This window comes from Calidris pugnax, unplaced genomic scaffold (genome assembly GCF_001431845.1).
Source record: "Calidris pugnax isolate Ruff unplaced genomic scaffold, ASM143184v1 scaffold18, whole genome shotgun sequence".
NCBI classification, from domain to species: Eukaryota; Metazoa; Chordata; class Aves; order Charadriiformes; family Scolopacidae; genus Calidris; species Calidris pugnax.
Window position 1 is genome coordinate 4,082,700 of NW_015090812.1, and position 18,682 is coordinate 4,101,381.

The 18,682-nt window shown below is 40.8% G+C and overlaps 1 protein-coding gene across 4 annotated transcripts in view; it reads left to right on the top strand.

Moving 5' to 3' along the window:
• GLIS1 (GLIS family zinc finger 1) overlaps window positions 1-18,682 on the top strand; it is a 202,573-nt gene that overhangs the window by 157,254 nt on the left and 26,637 nt on the right. For 3 of the 4 annotated variants that reach the window (XM_014938918.1, XM_014938920.1, XM_014938921.1), the window contains exons 4-6: window positions 4,793-4,954; window positions 8,391-8,501; window positions 11,792-11,924. In XM_014938918.1, the coding sequence (XP_014794404.1) occupies window positions 4,793-4,954; window positions 8,391-8,501; window positions 11,792-11,924 (406 nt within the window). The remainder of the gene's footprint in view (window positions 1-4,792; window positions 4,955-8,390; window positions 8,502-11,791; window positions 11,925-18,682) is intronic. The other variant, XM_014938919.1, reaches the window with a different exon arrangement.

Here is an 18,682-nt window from a genome sequence, read left to right on the forward strand (position 1 = left end):
CTGAGCTGTTTAGTTTATAGTTTATTTCTTCTGATCTGTACCACTGACAGATATTCTAGACATGACTGTGATTAAATATGCTTATGAAAATGGTAAACATTTGATAATATAAACCCTCTTGGGAATATGCTGTTATTTCTGCATAGCAACATTCTCAGGTGCATTCCAAGTATAATGTGGAAGCAAAGAAAAAACATATTAAGCAATTACAGTTATTAGATTAAATTGTTTAGTTAGGAAAATTGTGATGTGTTTAGATCACTGTGAGATAATTTAGTGTTTTCATAAATATGCCTTTTAAATGTGTGATATTGCAGCAGTTACACTCCAGTGAGATTTTAGAGTAAAATAAAGATAACGTATGTATTTCCATATGTTAGTGAAATAATTTAGTCCTGTAAATTTCTACAGCATACTTGTTTCTGGTAGAAGTTTCTGGTAGAAGAAGGAGCAGTAGTTATAAAATCCAGTAATTGCATCATTCTATTTACTGTAATCATATGGCATTGTTTTGTGTCTGTGCTCAGATGTGTGTAGCATAGCAGTGTCTGAAGCCCACATTAGCAATCTCACAAAAAAGACAAAAGTGGTAATTGCAATATAATTATTATTTTTATTGATGAACTTGTTTAAGAGTTCTGTTGACATTTATGGACTTTGAGGATCATGCAGCGTTTGTTACAGTTATCCCAAGCATCAAACGTCAACAAAATGTTTAAGATTGTAGGATTAAGCAGTGACAGATTGGGGCCAGATGTCTGGGAGATATTGTAAGTAGCCTTCTCAGTTGATCAAATAGCTCTCACCATCCTAAAATCCTTTGGAAATTGAACATTTGTTCTTTGTAGTTGAAGCTGAGACTCTTGTGGGATTGGTGGATCTTCCTAGAGGTTATTTGGAAAGAACGAGCACCCCGTTTCTCTGGGAGTAGTTTTATTTAGTTTATATATAAATATAAATACAATCCAAGTAGCAAGGGTAGGTGGAAGGGTTAAAAGTGTTGGTGAGTAGCACTGAAGCCCAAGAATTACCTTACAGAGTCATCCTAACACGTTTCCGCAGCAGTCCAGTTGAAGTTGTCTTGTCTTTGCACAACTGTATAGGTGAGACACTTCCACTTTAGGGAAGCAGTGCTGTTTCCACATGTGGACTTGCAGGGAAAAGCTGCCAGGGACACAGTCAGCAGATCCAGCAAGAAATGACAGAATTGAAATAGGTTTTCCTGGAGTCATTCAAAGTGAAGACCTTTCTGTAGCTCTAAATGGATTCTCTCAGCCCTATGTTTTTCAGCTCTTCGTACCAACTCCTTTCTTCCCTCCCTCCCTCTCAGGCCTTTCACCTTGGTACATCACCTTCCCCTCTTCTCATCACTTGCCAAGGTTCTTGCCCCCACTCCTTTTCCATTGATTTTCTTTTTGTTTGGCCAACCCTACCTTTAGCAGCCCTGCCTTCTTGAAAATATGAGCGCTGGAGTCATCTCATTTTCTTTGCTGGTATATTCTCCCACTTTGCACGTTTAGACTGAATTTATCACAGCATTGTGACTGTCCCAGCTTGATAGAGCTGGATAATATAAGTAATGCAAATTAAGAAACCATGATATAAATAAGAAAAGCCCTTAAAATCCGGGCATATGTGGTAATGGAGGAACTTTACTGCTGAAGGCATTAGACCTTTGGGTTATATGTTAGTACCAAAAATGGGTGTTGACCACAGTAAAAGGATAATAAACCCGTATTTGTTCGAGAGTTGCTGCTTCATTTTAGCTCTCAGCATTTATGGTAGGGCCTGTTCCTTCTCTTCCTGAAGTCTCAATCCAGCAAACTCTTAAACATATGTCTTTTCATGTGTTCTAAATTAAGCTTGTGTTTAGATGTTTTAGGACATTTGCCATTGGAATTTTTGCTACTGACATCAATGAGAATGAAGCTGGACCTTTAATTAGTTTGGATTATTCTGCATACTTCACATTCGGCTGTAGATACAGAGCAGAAGACTGGTAATCCATTAGAAAAACAATCTATGGGTCAGGATCCTCCATTTGTGACTGAATAGCTGAGAAATTACTTCTGTGACCTAGCAGGTCTTCCAGGCCTGAGACAACGTGGAGACAAGGATTTTGTGCAGTGTCATGTAGTGATTCTGGTGCCGACGGGGTATAAAATGTCCCAAAGACCTAATAACAAGGAACATTGCTATATAATGTCCTTCTGGACTAGGTTTTTGATGCCTGCATGCAAGAACCAGAAGCTCCTTTAGAGAGGGGAGTGGAGCATGTAGAAAGGACTCCTGAGTCAGGGGAGAGTCCGCTCAGGCAGAGGGGAAGGAACAGTTATGTGTGGGGGGACAGCATGAGCAACTGAAAGGAAAAGCTTGGTCTTGCTGCTCAGCTGGGGTCCAGGTGAATGAGGTCGCAGAGCTGAGCTGCAAAATAATTTTGTAGACTCTCCATCTGATTCTCACCCTACCTTGTGGTTAAATATTGGTGGATAAATCTGAGAAGAGCTGATCTATTGAACTGAAAATGAACGGGACAGTAGTTCAAAGAGGGTAATACAGCACTGTGGACAAAACACTAATCATAGGAGACTGGAGAAAGCGAAGGGGAGAGGAAGCTGGGGAACAAAGAGGAAACAAGTGATCTTGAGGACCTCAGAACATTCACTCCATTTGCCAGAGACTGGCCTTACAGAATGTCTTATGACAGCTATGGATTTGCCAAACTCTGCTTTATTTTTCATGGACTTCAGCATATTTGCACATTTTAGATTGCTTCATTCTGCATCCTGCCAGATTTTTAGTGATGATTAAGAAGAAAGTTTGTTTCTTTTTAAGCCTTGGTGGCTTGGTCACTTCCAAAACTCCCATACCTCCCTGCACCAGCTGAAGTGTTCAGAGGAGAGTCATGGACAAACAAACTTCTGAAGACATAGACTGCATGTCTCCAGGTGACTCTGTGGATCTGTCACGATAGTTGTGATGAGGAAAGATGGAAATATATACATAGCAGATAGTTATCTGCACACCTAGACCCATATATGCCATTCAGACAGATTAAATATCTGCCCAGGGCAGTAAAAGCCATAGTGATCCTTTTATGTATGAGTGGTGGGAAAGGCAGAAATTTGCAGTCTGCCAGGAAACCGTCTGTGTGGGTGCCTGTGCTGCATCCACGGACAGGACACAGCCTGCAAAAGGAAGTGCTGGCTGGAGAGTCCAGATCCCTTTGTGTTGAGATGCTTAAAACACACTGGTCTGAGCAGGATGTGATGGGCCTCTGTCCATCAGTAGTTAAAATGGCCTTTGTCAGGCACCAGGAGATCAGTTACCTCCTTACAGCATCTTCTGGGCACCATCTGCATTTGCTCTCCCTTCCCATCCCTCTGCCTGCAATGCTGGATGCAGCAGCCGAGTCAGAAGTTTGCACACACCAGCATATATAAGAGGGGTGTGTGTCACAAATAGAACGTGATGGGGATTGGCAAGACTGTAATTTCTGTGATGACATCTGAGGAACCACAGCATAGGTGAAAGCTGCTGAACAAAATCCGACTCAGCAGAAGGAAGTGACAAAGCACTCACTAATTTTGTGAGGGTGAGGATTTCACTCTGTATGAGCAAGGATTGTACAAAAAAATCTGACTTCCAGAACTAGTAGTTTTTCCAGACACAGACACATCTTCCTTCTTTCAAAATTGTTATTGTTGATATGAAGGTGAATTGGGTTGTGTTTCTCAAATACGTTCTCTGAGATCTCGAATCACAGAGGAGCCAGGGTTTTATCTGTATAGAGACACCAGAAGATCTGCAGTGCCATGAAGCTGCACCGCAGAGTGGGCAAAGTATATGCACACCACCACCACACGTGTGAGTGCACAGAAGTATTTGTGCAGATGCACCAGTTATCATCTGAGTGCGTTTTAGGGGTTTGCTGGTGCAGGAATGCACGTGTGCATGTGTTTGTGCTTGCCTGAGTTAGTTCCCAGGGCCCATCTCAGAGGCAGTGCCTCCCCTGCAGTCAACAGGTATTTGTAACACTGCAATTCATCAGTGAGCAGTGTGAAACACCCTTCCCTTGGCCTAGTAGCTCTAAATTTTAATTATTTATTTGTTCAGATTTAATTTGAAACAGTGACTTTTGTTATGAATGCTATGCAGCATTTTATTACTGAGTTCTCTAATGAAACGGGTGTTTAAGAAGTCAGAATTGCTCAGGTTACTGGCTGTATAAATGCTGAGAACAGATCTGCGTGATACGGCGAGTAAAGAAAAGGGTGCAGAATAACAACAGAGTTCCTTTGGATTCATCTTCACATGGATCAGGTCTTCTTGTAATAGTCTGTGCTCATCTGCTCCAGGGTATAGTATTTCAGACATCCGAAACCAGGTTCTAACCCGCCACAAATAGCTTTTCTTGCTCTCTCTCTGTAGCAGCTAATTGTTATTGCTCACAGTGGTTCCTGTGCCAATTAACATCTAAGAGAACTCATCAGAACGCTTGTTCTTTCTTTAAATTTTCTGTTCTGATACCGTGTCTTTAAGTGTTCAGTACTTCAGACAGAACGTGTGAGATATTTATAACCCTTGTATTATTATTGAGCTACACACCATGTCTTCAGTGACAGAATAAATGAACAGCACAAAATGTTATGTTTTGTCCATAAATTTCAACAGATGTTTGAATGTTGGTTGATTTATTGCATGTCCAACTTGGATCTTACACTGTTCTCATTGTGGCTACACATGGTTTATTTAACAGTACTTTACAACAATTTTTTATGACGTTTTTCAGTTTGAAGGGTGCAACAAGGCATTTTCTAGGCTTGAGAACCTTAAGATTCATCTCCGGAGTCATACTGGGGAGAAGCCATACCTGTGTCAGCATCCTGGCTGCCAGAAAGCTTTCAGCAACTCCAGCGACCGGGCAAAGCATCAGCGAACACACCTGGATACCGTAAGCATGATTTCGTACTGGGAGTTACACTGGGTTTTCCAGTGGTCCTTGTACACGGTCTATTCTGCAACTAGAGAGTGAATTTTCCTTTTCACAAGGAGCATCTCAAAAAACCCAGCTTTTGGCAACTGCACTTTAGTTTTAAATTGTATGTGCTTTGAGAAATGAAAAAGTCTTGATCCCAGAAAGGCAAATTCAGCTGTCTTACTCATGCTGAGGAATAAATTACTCAAGAATAGGTTACTCAGGAATAAGTTACTCCGCAAACTCTCCCATTGTTCTTGTTCCAGTAAGAGAAGGCAGCAGAATAAGGTGTAGAATGAGTGAAAGCTGAGTCATTGCTGCTGTACTAAATGTGTGTCATTGTCTTGCTTCCCATCCTGTGTTGCTTCAGTAAAGTCTGTTCTAAATGAATACAAAAGCAGTTCAGACATCTCAGTGGAAGTTAAATGCATCTCAGCTTTGGACATAAGTTTGTAAAGGTAAAAATACATCTGTCTTATAACTATCTGAAATTTGTTAAGTACCCACCATCAGAATTAAGTGTAATAAACAAATTATTTTCTTAGGGACAGTTGGTAGATTCTGGCTCAACTCTACAAGTCTTCTCACTTGTCTTGCAGAGAAGATAGGAGCCTGTCTAGTGTCTTAGGCCCCGATAAAATTAAATCACCATATTATGGGGAAATAAAGTAGGTAGACGACTTTGTAGACCATTTAAGTCCACAGCATTAAGCTTGTAAAGAATAACAGGCAGAGTTGTTCCTTTGTCTTTTGCAAAGGAGTGAATATATGGTTTAACGTTTGGCTGAGTGTTTATGGGGCAGAACTTTTGAGTTTAATTGATATTTACTTTTTAAGCAGTTACACATTTCAGACAGTGCAGCATTAAGGAATGTCTAATGTACATTATGCCTTGCAAAAACAAACAAGTAAGAGAAGCGAGTCAGTCACATTTTCCAAACCAAAGCACACTTATAATAACAATGTTTTATTTATTTGAAAGTCAACCTGAGATATTTGAATTTGTAATTAGTTCTAAAATGTGTCTCTTTTGAAATGGATATACTAAATTAGGTGCACAGTTTTGAAATGTAACTGCTTGAATCTAATAGATATATTTTTTATTAGCCGAAGTCACAAAAGGAATGCCATTTATTAATTTTGAAAGAGAATTCAAATGGTTACCAAAATAAGCAAAAATTCTTGTATCTGTTGATCTGTGCCTTACTGAAGACAAATCTCTTAATTTTATATTTTCTTTTCTTCTCTCTTTATCTCTGTCTTTACTATCTGAAATGCTCATAAATCAGGAAAAAGGTACAGTAATCATTTTCTACTAACTTTCTTAAATGTCTAAAAATATGCTCTGTGCTATTCTGTTGCAGGTTCTTTAAGACTGTTTCTGTAGTCCTACAACACAGTAACTAACTTCCACTTACCTGGGTTAATTGAAGGCTGATGGTTTAGCTTAGTGTATCGTGGGTTTACGTGAATGTGAAAAATAACAGAGCTACGGGATGGTGCTACTGTAAAGACGGCGCGTTTCGTTAATTCAATGGGCAAAATAACTGCCTGGAATGTCAGAGCAAATAGCCATGAACCTTTTTAAGGGTAGTCAGATTTTTATCTGGTTTCCCTATCACTAAGTTGAATGATTCTATCACTAATTTGAATGACATCAACTATTTGAAAAACACTCTGCTAGTTTTTCTGCTACAGGATTTGTTAAAGTTTTCCATAGTTTTTCCTCAGGTATCTGTTCTCTGTGTTCCAGACACTTCTAATAAATCTGCTTTGCCCTGTAACTTTCTGGGTAGGTGCTGTGTAGCCTGTAAGGTCATGAATTGGTGAATGATTCTATTATTCCTTCAGAAATTTCCTGCTGGCTGGACAGAGCAGCAATACTTATCCTCTGGAGGTACTGACAAAGAAAAGGGGTTTATATAGACTGCTTATTCCTTATTGAGTGCATTTGGAATTGGTTTCAAAGCTTCTCAATGTAGGTCACTCCATCATTTATCATCTCCAAAAGGAGAATCTGTAAATCATTTCAGAGATTTACTGGTGTATGCTAGTTTGATCGAGTCTCTACTAAATCATCTGGAAGTAGATCCTTCTCCTAGGTAGAGGCAGAACAAAGGGAACGTATCTGTCCTTGTGGTAAAAAGGGCATGTCATCACTCCTCCAGGAGCACAGCAACTTGTTTAAAGGACCTCACAGTCACTTCTCCCAAAACCGGTGGGTTTTTCTCGCTTTTGTGCATACTCTACTCTGAAACCAAGGGGATTAAAGAATGTGACACTGAGGTCAAGAAAAACTAGCTTTCTACCTTTGGGAAGACACCAAACAGACCTACTAGTCCAAGTGAGAAGGCAAAGGTAATGCTGACAGATGAGGCAAGAAAACAGAGAAAAAAGGAATGTTCCATTCAACTTTAAAACTTTGTGAGCTTTGACATGTGGCACTATTTTGCTATCACTTAAGTCAGTGGTTAGTTAATGACAAATGCCAGTCCCTTTGTTCAACTTGGTACTTGCACATTAACTTGGAGGTTGTACTGTAACAGACAGGGTTTCCTTTGTTGGGAGTACGCATGACTAAGAGAAGAACTTGCTGAGGCTTTCAGTCATTGGGACTCCAAAATCAGCAGTTAAATTGCAACATCCTTATTTATTTTTTTTTTTTTAATTTTCCTGTGAGAAGAGTGTACTAGAACTGCCTGCCCAGACCCAGGTGGTTACCCCAGGAAAGAGCGCTCATTCTGTGCCACATAGAAGTGGCAAACTCTGCCACATGCCAAAAGCAGCTGGAAAGATCTTCCCAACAAAATTGACAATAGTGTTTTTTTCTTTCTGTATTGATTTGCTCAGATGTTACTGTTTGATGCAGATTGTTTGGTTAGGCCTTATAAAAAGAAAGATATTGCTGTTGTTATTTGAAACAGGTATAAAGTATGAATGAAACCAAATGTGTGCTATGCCACAAGTTTTGCTCTGCTGCATATAGAACAGTTGTAAAAACTATGTAAATCAGAATTCAAACCCAGAGCTTCTATATTTCTAATTATACAGGGTGATCTCATGATTGTTTTGTCTACTGTAAAGGCTAGAAAAAAAGTAATGCTCTCAAAACCCATCCAGTTACATCTCATTAGCGTTTAATTCAGCCCAGTAATCAATACCCAACATGCCAGAGTATAGATGTGTCAGGTGCTCTCGGTGCTTTTGTGGAGCAATCAATGTGGTTCTTCTGTTTGCATCACGTCTGGCCTGTGCACACAGAGGAGAGAGCAAATCTGGAAACAGCAAACAGAGCAAACAGCTCAGGCCTGACACTGTGTTTCACAGAGACGGCCATCCTTCAGCACTCTGTGTGCTGATTGGAGAGAAGCAGAGAAATAGGAAATCTTTTTCCCTTTTCTCACATTTACAGAAACCCTACGCCTGTCAGATTCCTGGCTGCTCCAAACGCTACACAGACCCCAGCTCTCTGCGCAAACACGTGAAAGCTCATTCAGCCAAAGAACAACAGGTGCGTAAGAAGGTAAGACCCACCAGACAAAAAGTGACACATCTCTAGACCTCCTCGATATAGTAATTTTTAATTTACCTTTAGTTTATGTATGGTCAAATCAGAGTTCTTCTGCAATATCACTAGAAGAAAACTTGAGCTAATTTTCCAGTTGGTTTTTAATCACTGCTGTTAACCAGCCCACTTTATAGTTTTACACTTGCAAGGCTACCACCCTGTCATTTCAGTTTGCCCCACACTTTCTCTCCAAGCATTCCTTTCCTGTTCATCTTTCACACACAAGCCCAAATTCTGCGGTCATTCACACAAAATGTCCACCCCTTGAGTCTCTGCAATCAGCTAGTAGATACATGTTGGCAAATCATCTAAAACACAAATGAAGCTACGCCAGGGTACTATGGAAATGTCAGGAAAGGAGCACTTGTAAAAGATGAGAATGAAAACCCCCCACTTTTCCCACCACATCTGTATTTTAAATGCATTTATAAATCATTCCAAACCCAGACTGCTAGTTATGTTTTCACTACTATTAGATTCAAATAAGTATTTTGGTTTCTGTGGGCTAAATTCTGAGCTCATTATTAAATGGGGATGCTTATGGGCACCAGCCTAGGATTAGAGACTTGTTTATTACACACTTTGCACACACAGTTTGTAAAAAGCTGACTGGGACCCCACAGAGCTGGTCTGTGACACAAGAGACCATAAGCGTACTTCAGGCCCAGGAGTGGAAGGGAGCGCAAGCCTTAGCAAGCAATTACAATTAGTTCAATAAGCAGCAATGACCTCTTCCCCCAGCTGCCTCATCACTGCCCAGAGGATCACGGATGAGACAGCAAGGCATGTGTAAAGGATGGAGGACAGAACAGAAATGACAGCCTGGTGAGACAGAGCTTAGGGAGCAGCTAGTTTTTAAAAATGTCGAAGGTAAGAATTAGAAATACTGGAGAGCAAAGTGAGGAACATGTAGAGAGAAGAGACAATAGCAGAACCCAGGCAATCTTAGTTGCAGAATTTGGGATAAGCCATCAGATCAATGAGATCCATTGAGATCAATGTCAAAAAAGCCTAATTTACCTGCTTGAATACAACTGTGGTGAGTTTGTGCTGATTTGTCCTTGTGTCAGCCATGCCCCTTGTCTTAACACCCCTTCCCTCCAGAAAGAGGTTGACTGTAGCACCACTCTTTTGCAATAGCAAAAGTTTTGCAACGGGAAGATTTTGTTATATGAAATTCTCAGCTGATTGTGGAAAGCAACCATGCTTTCTACTCCAAAGGAGAGAACACACCCTTCCCCCCGCATCTTTCCTTTGCTGTGGTTGCTGACGTACTTCTTGGGAGAGGGAAGAAGGAAATCATTTCCTAATACCAAACATGGGTATCGTTTGTTCAGCTCTGTGTACTGGGCTGAACACATTAACATGATAACATCCTTTACATCTGGACAAAGGAGCAGTCCCCACTGTTACACCCTGTCACCTGCTGAGGCCCATTCCCAGTTCTTGGGAGGAAGGTGAGAAGAAACCCTAAGTCAAAACTTTGCATTAACTAGCACAAAGTACTTCCTGAATAAGCAGCAGGAAGCCTTAAGTATAGAATCAATACAGGACAAATGCAGTACGCACAGGTTGCAAACTCAAGCTGCTTGGGTGTACCAAGACATCAAATATCCAGGGCTTCATATCTCTTAATCTCCTAGCTTGAGGAGTTTTCCTGCATGCATATACATACCTGCCTATAGACTTATCAAGTCTATCTTAAAATAATGTTAGTTCCTTGCCTCCCACACCTTATTTGGGAAACCAGTCTAAGTCTGCACTCCTCCAGTGGTTTGAAATCATCGTCAGATTTCCTGTCTCATTTATCCATGATAACTTTATGAATACTTGATCCCGTGTCTTTTTTCCTGCAGCTTAAAAGGCATCTGAAAAACAGCAGATTTAAAGTGCATTTTGCTCAGGCTCTCTTAAAAGGGACCAAAGCCAACCTGACTCATAAAGAAATAATAAAATCCCCCAAATATTTCACTTAAACGTATTATAGGAAAAAACCCACCCTTTCACAGCTAAGTAAATCTCAGTGTTATTGAAACGGTGACAGTCCACAGGGGAAAAGACTGCTTATACTCATTTGCTCATTTTTGGTTATAACTCAGCAAAAGCAGTTGTCTGTTGGTATCAGCTTCCCAGGAGTTCTGAGTGGAAATGACTTAGCCAAGAAAGAGAAGTTAACAGGCTGCTCTGCCCACATGTCTTGGTTGAGATATGCTACCAAAATGTGCCATCTCCGATATAAAATGAAATGTCTGAGCTTAGACTTACATCAAAGGAATCCTGAATATTTAGTTCATAGCCTAGAAGATGACTGCAGAGGTAATATTTGGTTGTTCTGAAAGGCTTTACAAGAACAAAATAGGAGAAAGTTAGCTGTTAATTTAGTAGTAGTTTAAGTTTAATTGGCTACAGATGCACTTTGTGATCCAAATGTTAGATGTTTATCTTGAAGCAGCAAATGGCTGTACAGCAGAATTCTAAATAGGTTTGCCTGGACCTTTTATTTAGAATAACCAAGCCCAGGGGAGATCGGTATGCAAAACTGTAAACGTAAAGACAATAACTATTTATTAATGGCTATAGAATATGATGGGTGTTTGTGTAATATGAGCACCATATTATGACAAAAGCTTGGCAACATCAGCATGTTTGAAAGAGAATTAGAAATGCTTTTCTTTCTTAATTCTCCTCTCCTGCTGTTTTTAATATGATCGACATTGTGGTTTTCAAGAGTTTGCTTCAGACACTTTTGCCAGAGCTTTAATTTACATGGAGAACAGCTGACATATCGGTGATACCTCTTACACATTACTGACAGCGTATTATTCCACCAGCTCTAATCTGATAAGCACAAACACTTTTCTTTCCCTATCAAATGTCTTTCCAAGTGTCACAGCTACGAGGTGATGCAATCCTTTTGCCGCACAACCCAAGAAACTACAGAAAGCCTGAAAATGTGCAGTTAAATTACTCAGGAAGGTTTGAAGAAACACAGGGTACATTATTTTCTGAAGCAAATTGTTTTTGATTTAAGATTAGCACATTTAACTCGTGCACTTAGGAAAACCAAAATGATCTTTAATTAAAAAAAACAAGTACTAGAGATATCCTTAATTGCACCAAGTTCCTAAGAATGACATTTTATTCCTTCCTTCTATACATAATCTTTAAGCAAAGAGACATGAGTTTAATTAGATGTCATTTGGTTTACTTTGAAATAAAATGTTTGTTTTGTCGTCCTCTTGTAGCTAAATTCATGTACTGATATCGAACAAGATGTACTAAGTGAATGCTTAGCTATACAACAGCTCCACACATCTTCACAACACATTCTGGATGGGAAATGTGGTAAATCTGTAGGTCATCATGATTTAATCACAGGTAAGAAAACTTCTAATACGTACGGTGCTAAATGTGTCATATAATACAGGATTTAAAACAGAAAAGCTTATGGGTCTGATTTGCCACTATGGAAGGTGATAAAAAACCCAAACCAACAAGTGAAATGAAATAATTTTGTGAGTTGTTTGTTAAAGCCTGACATATTTTTTTTCAGAGTTAGTCAGCCAAATAGCTCTTATAATTTCACGTGAAGGGGGCATCAGCCCTGCTGAAAGTCAGCCTCTGTCCATTTGTTCTCTTTTAAAAAGTTTGCCTTGGCTTCAGCAGAATGCAGGTGCGTGAGCTTCCCTAAGCCAAATGAGTGCTCTAGCAAAGACAAAGGCACGCACCAGTAAGGTTTTCCAGCTCCTCAGGAGCTGCAGGAAAATCAATGAGGCTGTGTATTATCATGCGCTGTGTGTTTATAACAAATAATATGGTAATGTATGAATGGAGGAAAAGCTTGAATTTGAAATGTCAAACATGCCGGTTTAATTATCTTTTCTAGTATTTAATCTTTCTTTCATTCCTTCTTGTCTGTCTTGTCTTTCTTGTGGTTTGAACAAGAGCTGGCCCCTTTCAGGGACTTTAGACTGTTCGATACATTTTATAGGAAGAGAAAAAGATGTTTCCATTCTGCTCTGCTGAAAATAAGATCTAGGTTCACAACTTTTGAACCTCAGCATAGGATCCTGAATCAGGGATGTTGCAATTCTGGGTTCTTTGTTCAGCCGGCAGAGAGAAAGAGGAAGAGGAGCTCTCAAAGGCCATCAGTGTAATTGTAATCTGCCTCACCCTGTGAAGGCACCCATGTCCCTCCCCTGATTCTAGAGATTAGAGTGGGGAACCTTTCACTCTCAAATCTCTTTCTGTACATGTAACTATTTAGCCCTTTTTCTGATTTTTGGATATAATTTATTTTTGGCTTCATCAGTAGCATGTGAGTTGCAAAACCCACACTTTTTTGAAAAAAATACTTTCATTGACTAATTTTGCAAGTGCAGCTTTCAGGTGATGTTCAGTAAGAATATGCACATAGACTCCTACTTAATCTGCTTTGGTAGAATCTACTTTTGGAGAACCATTCATGTTACAGCCTTTGAAACTTTAACTCTGTAATATCCATTTTGGGATGGGATAACCAGTACTATGCACAACATTCCAGATTATGCCATCCACTTGATTTATAAGCCTTCATTGTCACATTTTATTGTGTCATTCTCTGTCATGTTCCATACTCATCTCAGTATCTTACTTTTAATGGCAGCTGTGTATTAGAAACAGGATGTATATATGGCAACATTTTATATCTAGCACTTTGTATATACAATCTGGAGAAAATCTCCAAAAAAGAAATGTAACAGGCATTAATCACTTTTTAGTTCTATAATTGTTTAAATAGTAATGCATACTAAACGCAGATTTGGACAGACTATTCCTGATTTTGGGGCAGGAATGTGGAGTCTGGTATATGGCATGTTACGCCTAAGAGTGGAGAACAGTTTGAATCATAGAACAGTTTGGGTTGGAAGGGACCTTTAAAGGCCATCTAATCCAACCCCCCTGCAATAAGCAGGGACATCTTCAACTAGATCAGGTTGCTCAGAGCCCCGTCCAACTGGACCTTCAATGTTTCCAGGGATGGGGCATCTACCACCTCTCTGGGCAACCTAGGCAGTGTTTCACCACCCTCATCATAAATAAATTCTTCCTTTTCTCTAGTCTAAATTTTCCCTCTTTTAGCTTGAAGCCATTACCCTGTGTCCTACTGCACAGGCTCTATTAAAAAGTCTGTCCCTGTCTTTCTGGTAAGCCCCCTTTAAGTATTGGAAGGCCCCAGTAAAGTCTCCCTGGAGCCTTCTTTTCTCCAGGCTGAACAACCCCAACTCTCTCAGCCTGTCCTCAGATTCTGCCTTGGTATGGCCGAGCAGAGCCAAGGTGAGACAAAAAAAGGCAGGGATGCCATTTTTGAAGACTACTTTATTGATTTAAGATGTACTTTATCCTCTTTCAATTCCACTGTGGAGGAAAGGCTTGACTTGGTATTACTAAATATGTTTTAAAGTGATTTAGTAAGTGAGTATGAGCTTTCCAGACAAAACCGAGCTTGTTGCTGTTAAGGCTTAGAGAAATCCAATGGTAAACTGGGATTAGAAACAAAAATGCCTGGTGGAAGAGCTGATGCGCTTCAATAGTATATTTTGCCACGTAAGAGCAAAGTAATAAATTACTAAAAATTACATAGGCATTTCCAAATCTTAAAAGTAAAATCAAAAAAATGCATCCTGCTTGACATCTCCTGTTTTCTCCTTTCTAGTTCAATTTGCACTAAAATCTTGGTATGTAACGTGAACAGAATGGAGTAGAAAGGGAAACAGACGATGATTCTAACACTGTTCCCCTGGGAATCTGCACTCACAGTTTATATGTTGCTCCTCGAAAAGTGGCAGAAAGCTGGAGGGACTGGGGGGATAATTTCCATTCTCTGCCTTTGTTGTCTGCACTCTTCAGATCTGTGAGGGCAGCACGTGGCCCCTGCTCTGCACCCATGCCAGCCCAGTATAGCTGAAGCATGGTTTGGCCTCTCGCTTCCAGGCGGGACAGGAAGGACCAGTGACATTTCCCTCAGAACAGGCTGCACTTAAGAACCTTAGAAACAGCCTCAGATTTCAAGTGACAACAATAAAACAGGAAAAACCTTATTCAGTTACAGATAAACAGACCATCCCTAAATTCTCAGTGTAATTTCTGAGAACCTCTTGTGAAATTAAGGATTTTATCTATCAATAATACTGGCTTTCTCTGGTATGATTTCTTTGCTGATTATATCAATCCATCACCAGGATGTTGTAAAAAACCTAGTAAATCTTCCCTGATACTTCCATTTGGTCACCCTATATGAAACCCCATCACATGCACAGGATGAAAAAGTGCCAGGGAAAATAAATCAAGATTTGAAAGACCATTTTACAGTGAAACAGAAGTTACTTCATACTTTGTGTAGTACAGTTTCATTATGTCATTATTTAGGGCATATAAGCTAAAGTGCTGATCCTTACAGAATTAAAACATAAGGACATTCCTGCTGCCACCTATAGTCTGCAGTGATTGCACATTTGCTCTTTCAAATAAGCAGAGGTAATATTTCTGGAGAAATCAGCTATAACACTCTATATAGGATAGATATGTAGATAAATATAGTATATGACGTCCTCTTGATTCTACTTGAAAATATGAAAATGTTCATGGTTTGGGCTTTTGTTTTGAGTTTGGGATTTCCCCCCTGCCCCCCCCTCCCCTTTTTTTTTTTTTTTTTTTTTTTTTTTTTTTTTTTTTTTTTTTTTTTTTTTTCAAAGAAACCACATTATTAATGTGCAGAGCTCTGGGCTTTAGGGATCACTTGGATTCCTGGAGAGTTTCAGTTTTGTCTTTCTCCAAGTTAAAGCACATTTTAAATATGTCAGGGATGAAAGCCAATCGCAGAAAAAATGAAATATTTAAAAAGCTCCCATCCCTTGTGTCTGACTTCAAAGCAGGTTTGTGCTTGGGAATGGGTAAGACAGTGAGCAAAAGAATGTTTTGCAGTCAGAGGAATCCATTGTTTGCTTAGATCTTCCTCCTTTTTCCCTTCTCATAACTAAGATGCTTCATGGCTGCACACATTCAGCTGTAGCTGTGCCTAGGAACTCGTATCACTCTCTCTACACAAAGGAAGTACCTCTGCTCAGGTAACTTCACTCAGGCATTTTCTCTGGGCATGTTTCGTTATTGTTTTTCTGGTCTCAGTTGGCATAAAGCTGGGTAAAAGAAAAGCTGCTGGTCACAGATGCTCAGAGTACTGTTTTGGCAACAGATGTTAAGGTTAAAGGCCAGGCCATTTAAAGTATTGATTGATGACATATATTTACGAGCTAAGATAGTCAATGCGTGAAGAGGCCCGAGGTCCACAGTCCTGAACTGGGTTGCACTTGCAGTCATTCGTAACAGCTCCAAAGGCTTCTGTGTGACTTTGGGTACCCTGAGTATGAAACATTGCTGAAAAAAAAAAGGAAAAAAAAAACTGTAAAAGAAGAGACATTTAAAAAGTATTGAAAATTATACTGAGGCTAGAACAGCAACTGCTCTTCCACCTTGACCTCCTCCATTGTAGAGGCACCTGATCTCCTAAAGGGATCCACGCAGCAAAAATACCATTTCTCTCCCCTCAAACAGCTCTTCCTTTCTGCTAGGGCTTGGCAGTGGGCAATAATTCCTCATATCAGCAGACACCTCCTGCTTCCCCGAACAAGGCAATTCACTCTCTCTCTTTCCTGATAAACTGCCACTGCCAATATTTCCTTCTAAAAGTTTAACACCCATCAACATACCATTAGGTAGTCATGGAATCGGAGTGATAGCAGCTCCAAACTTTGAGTATCTTAAGGCTGGAATAAAAATATGCACATCAAACCTTTTTAAAGAAGTCAAAACAAATCCCAGTAGCAGCATAAATGGCTGATAGCACTCATAGTGCCCAGCATAGTACACCCTGCACAGTACCCATGACCAGAGAAAGGTCTGACCCTCTGAAGGGAACAAAGTTCTGTTGGAGTGGCCTGGTTTTGCACTGTGTACGATAAATGACTTTTAACTTTAAATAAGTACCGATTTGGTTCCCAGTGACTCAACAGAAATGACTAATGTCTCATTACAGACTCACATGGAATCTCGTAGTGAATCCCATCTTCCATTGTGTGTGCCACATGGCCCCCGAAGTACTCTTTAATTACAGGCAGACACCCCATGCAAGCGAAGCAAGTGAACAATAGGGGCGATTCTTTGTCTACGTTGGCTCGCGTTTCGGCTTTCTCGCTATCCAGAAGCTTCAGGGGCAGATGCAGCCCTCATCCAAATGGTGGGCTGTGCAGTCTCAGAGCCTCACCACCAGGCCCGGGAGCACACATGGCTGTGTCTGAAGCCAGAGCAGCCCTCCAGCTCTCCCCCTTCCTCCCACTCACCCCGTGTCAGAGGGATACACCCTGTACAAATCAGGACCCCGGGGTGAGTCTCATTTCCTTGGGAAGCAAACCTTCTGTGATCATTTTGCTCTCCTCTCCGTCCGCATGTGTGTCAGTCCCCTTCCCTACAGTATTTTTTTAAATCCATCAGCCAAGCTCAACCACATTTGACAAAAGCCTCAGAGATAATTGCGTTCTGACAAGTTTTCATGAATACTTGCAGCTGGATACCAGAGAATGGCACCCAAAATTAGTGTTCCCACTGCGGGAGAGGCAGGCAGGGCTGCTGGGACACACGCTGCTTGGCAGCAGGCAGCACACGTGTAGCGCCGCATTTGTCAGTGTCCCTGGGGACATGGGGACAGCTGGGTTTGCCCTGACATGCTTCAGCCGGTGTTGCGGTGAGCTGCTGATCTAGCAGGGCCATGGAGAGGGGGCGTCAGCACCAGTGGCTTCTGGGGTGAAGCAGCACAAGCTGTGGTGTGGAAGGGGGATCATGGGGACAAGAGACGCCACGTGTCAAACCGAGCGTGAGTGAGGGCGTTGTGGTAAATAAAGATGTAGGAAAAGGAACACCCAGTGATGAACAAAGCCTACAAGCTTCAGCACATGTATGCTCCAAGCAAGGGTCTTTTCCAGGTGTGATCAGTAAGTCAAAAGATGGATGAACTCAGGGTGGCTGGAAGAAGCCCTACTTTAAATAGGAGAGGAGACCCACAGCAATGCATCTTCTCAAGCCCAAGAGTGGGCAATGGGTGTCCACTCCAGTACCCACAGCGGGGTAAACTCCTCTGTATAGTAGTTGGGCATGGCAGAAACTCAGGGTAACAGGGATTCTGGTTTCATTTGATTTTCTAATGGGGTGAGTTTGAATGCATGGGATCATGCAGGACTTGTCTCCTGGACATACGAATGTGTGGGGTGTTTTCTTTAATATTTTCTCGCTTTTCTAGAGGGGCAAGTACTCTGATGGTAGGTACTCCGCTCTCTGTCTTTCTCATCCATCTCAAGCAAAGATTTGAACTACCCTCAGCAGCTGAGACAGTATGTAAAGGGCCAGGAGAGACCTCTTAGACATTCATGAACTGTTCAGGGTGGGACTGTAAGATAAAACATACGAGTGTGTTTACTGGTGACCACACTGCTAAAATTACCTTTTGAGGGTTTTTGAGCTTTTGGGGTGAGTTACTGACAGGGTCCAGTAATAGTCTACTAGCCTTAGAGAGCATAAACGTGTCTTTTTAGGTTCAACAGTTTCCTTCAGGCTGTGCTGCCAATATACCTGAACTGCGTGTTGTAGGAAATACAGCTGAAGTGTGAAATGATGCGGTAAAGTCAAGGTCAAATTGGTATTTGGCTCATCTTCCAAGCCTGATAATGAATGTGTGAACAGCAAGGATTTGGGGGAAGCGGAAACCATTGTATCATAAAATGGACTGAAGCTACCAGTAGAAAAATGACATTTTCACAGTGCAGCATCCTAGCTATTGACTTACTGTTATCAGAAGAGGCTTTGACAAATAAATCCTAGCATCACCTGGAAACATCTGACTTCTTAAAGCCCCTTCTGTCTGGCTTTCAGTGCAGAAAGCAAGTTGGTTTCACTGGCTGGTTGACAAATGTTCTGTCTAGCAGGAGACAGAGATGATGTGGTTCTTTTTTGTTGCTTTAGATCTGTCAACAGCTGAGGACTCATTGTTCATGAGAGGTTTTTGACTCATCTGAAGTCCCTGACAAAGGTGGCTGGAATCTTGCCTCAGT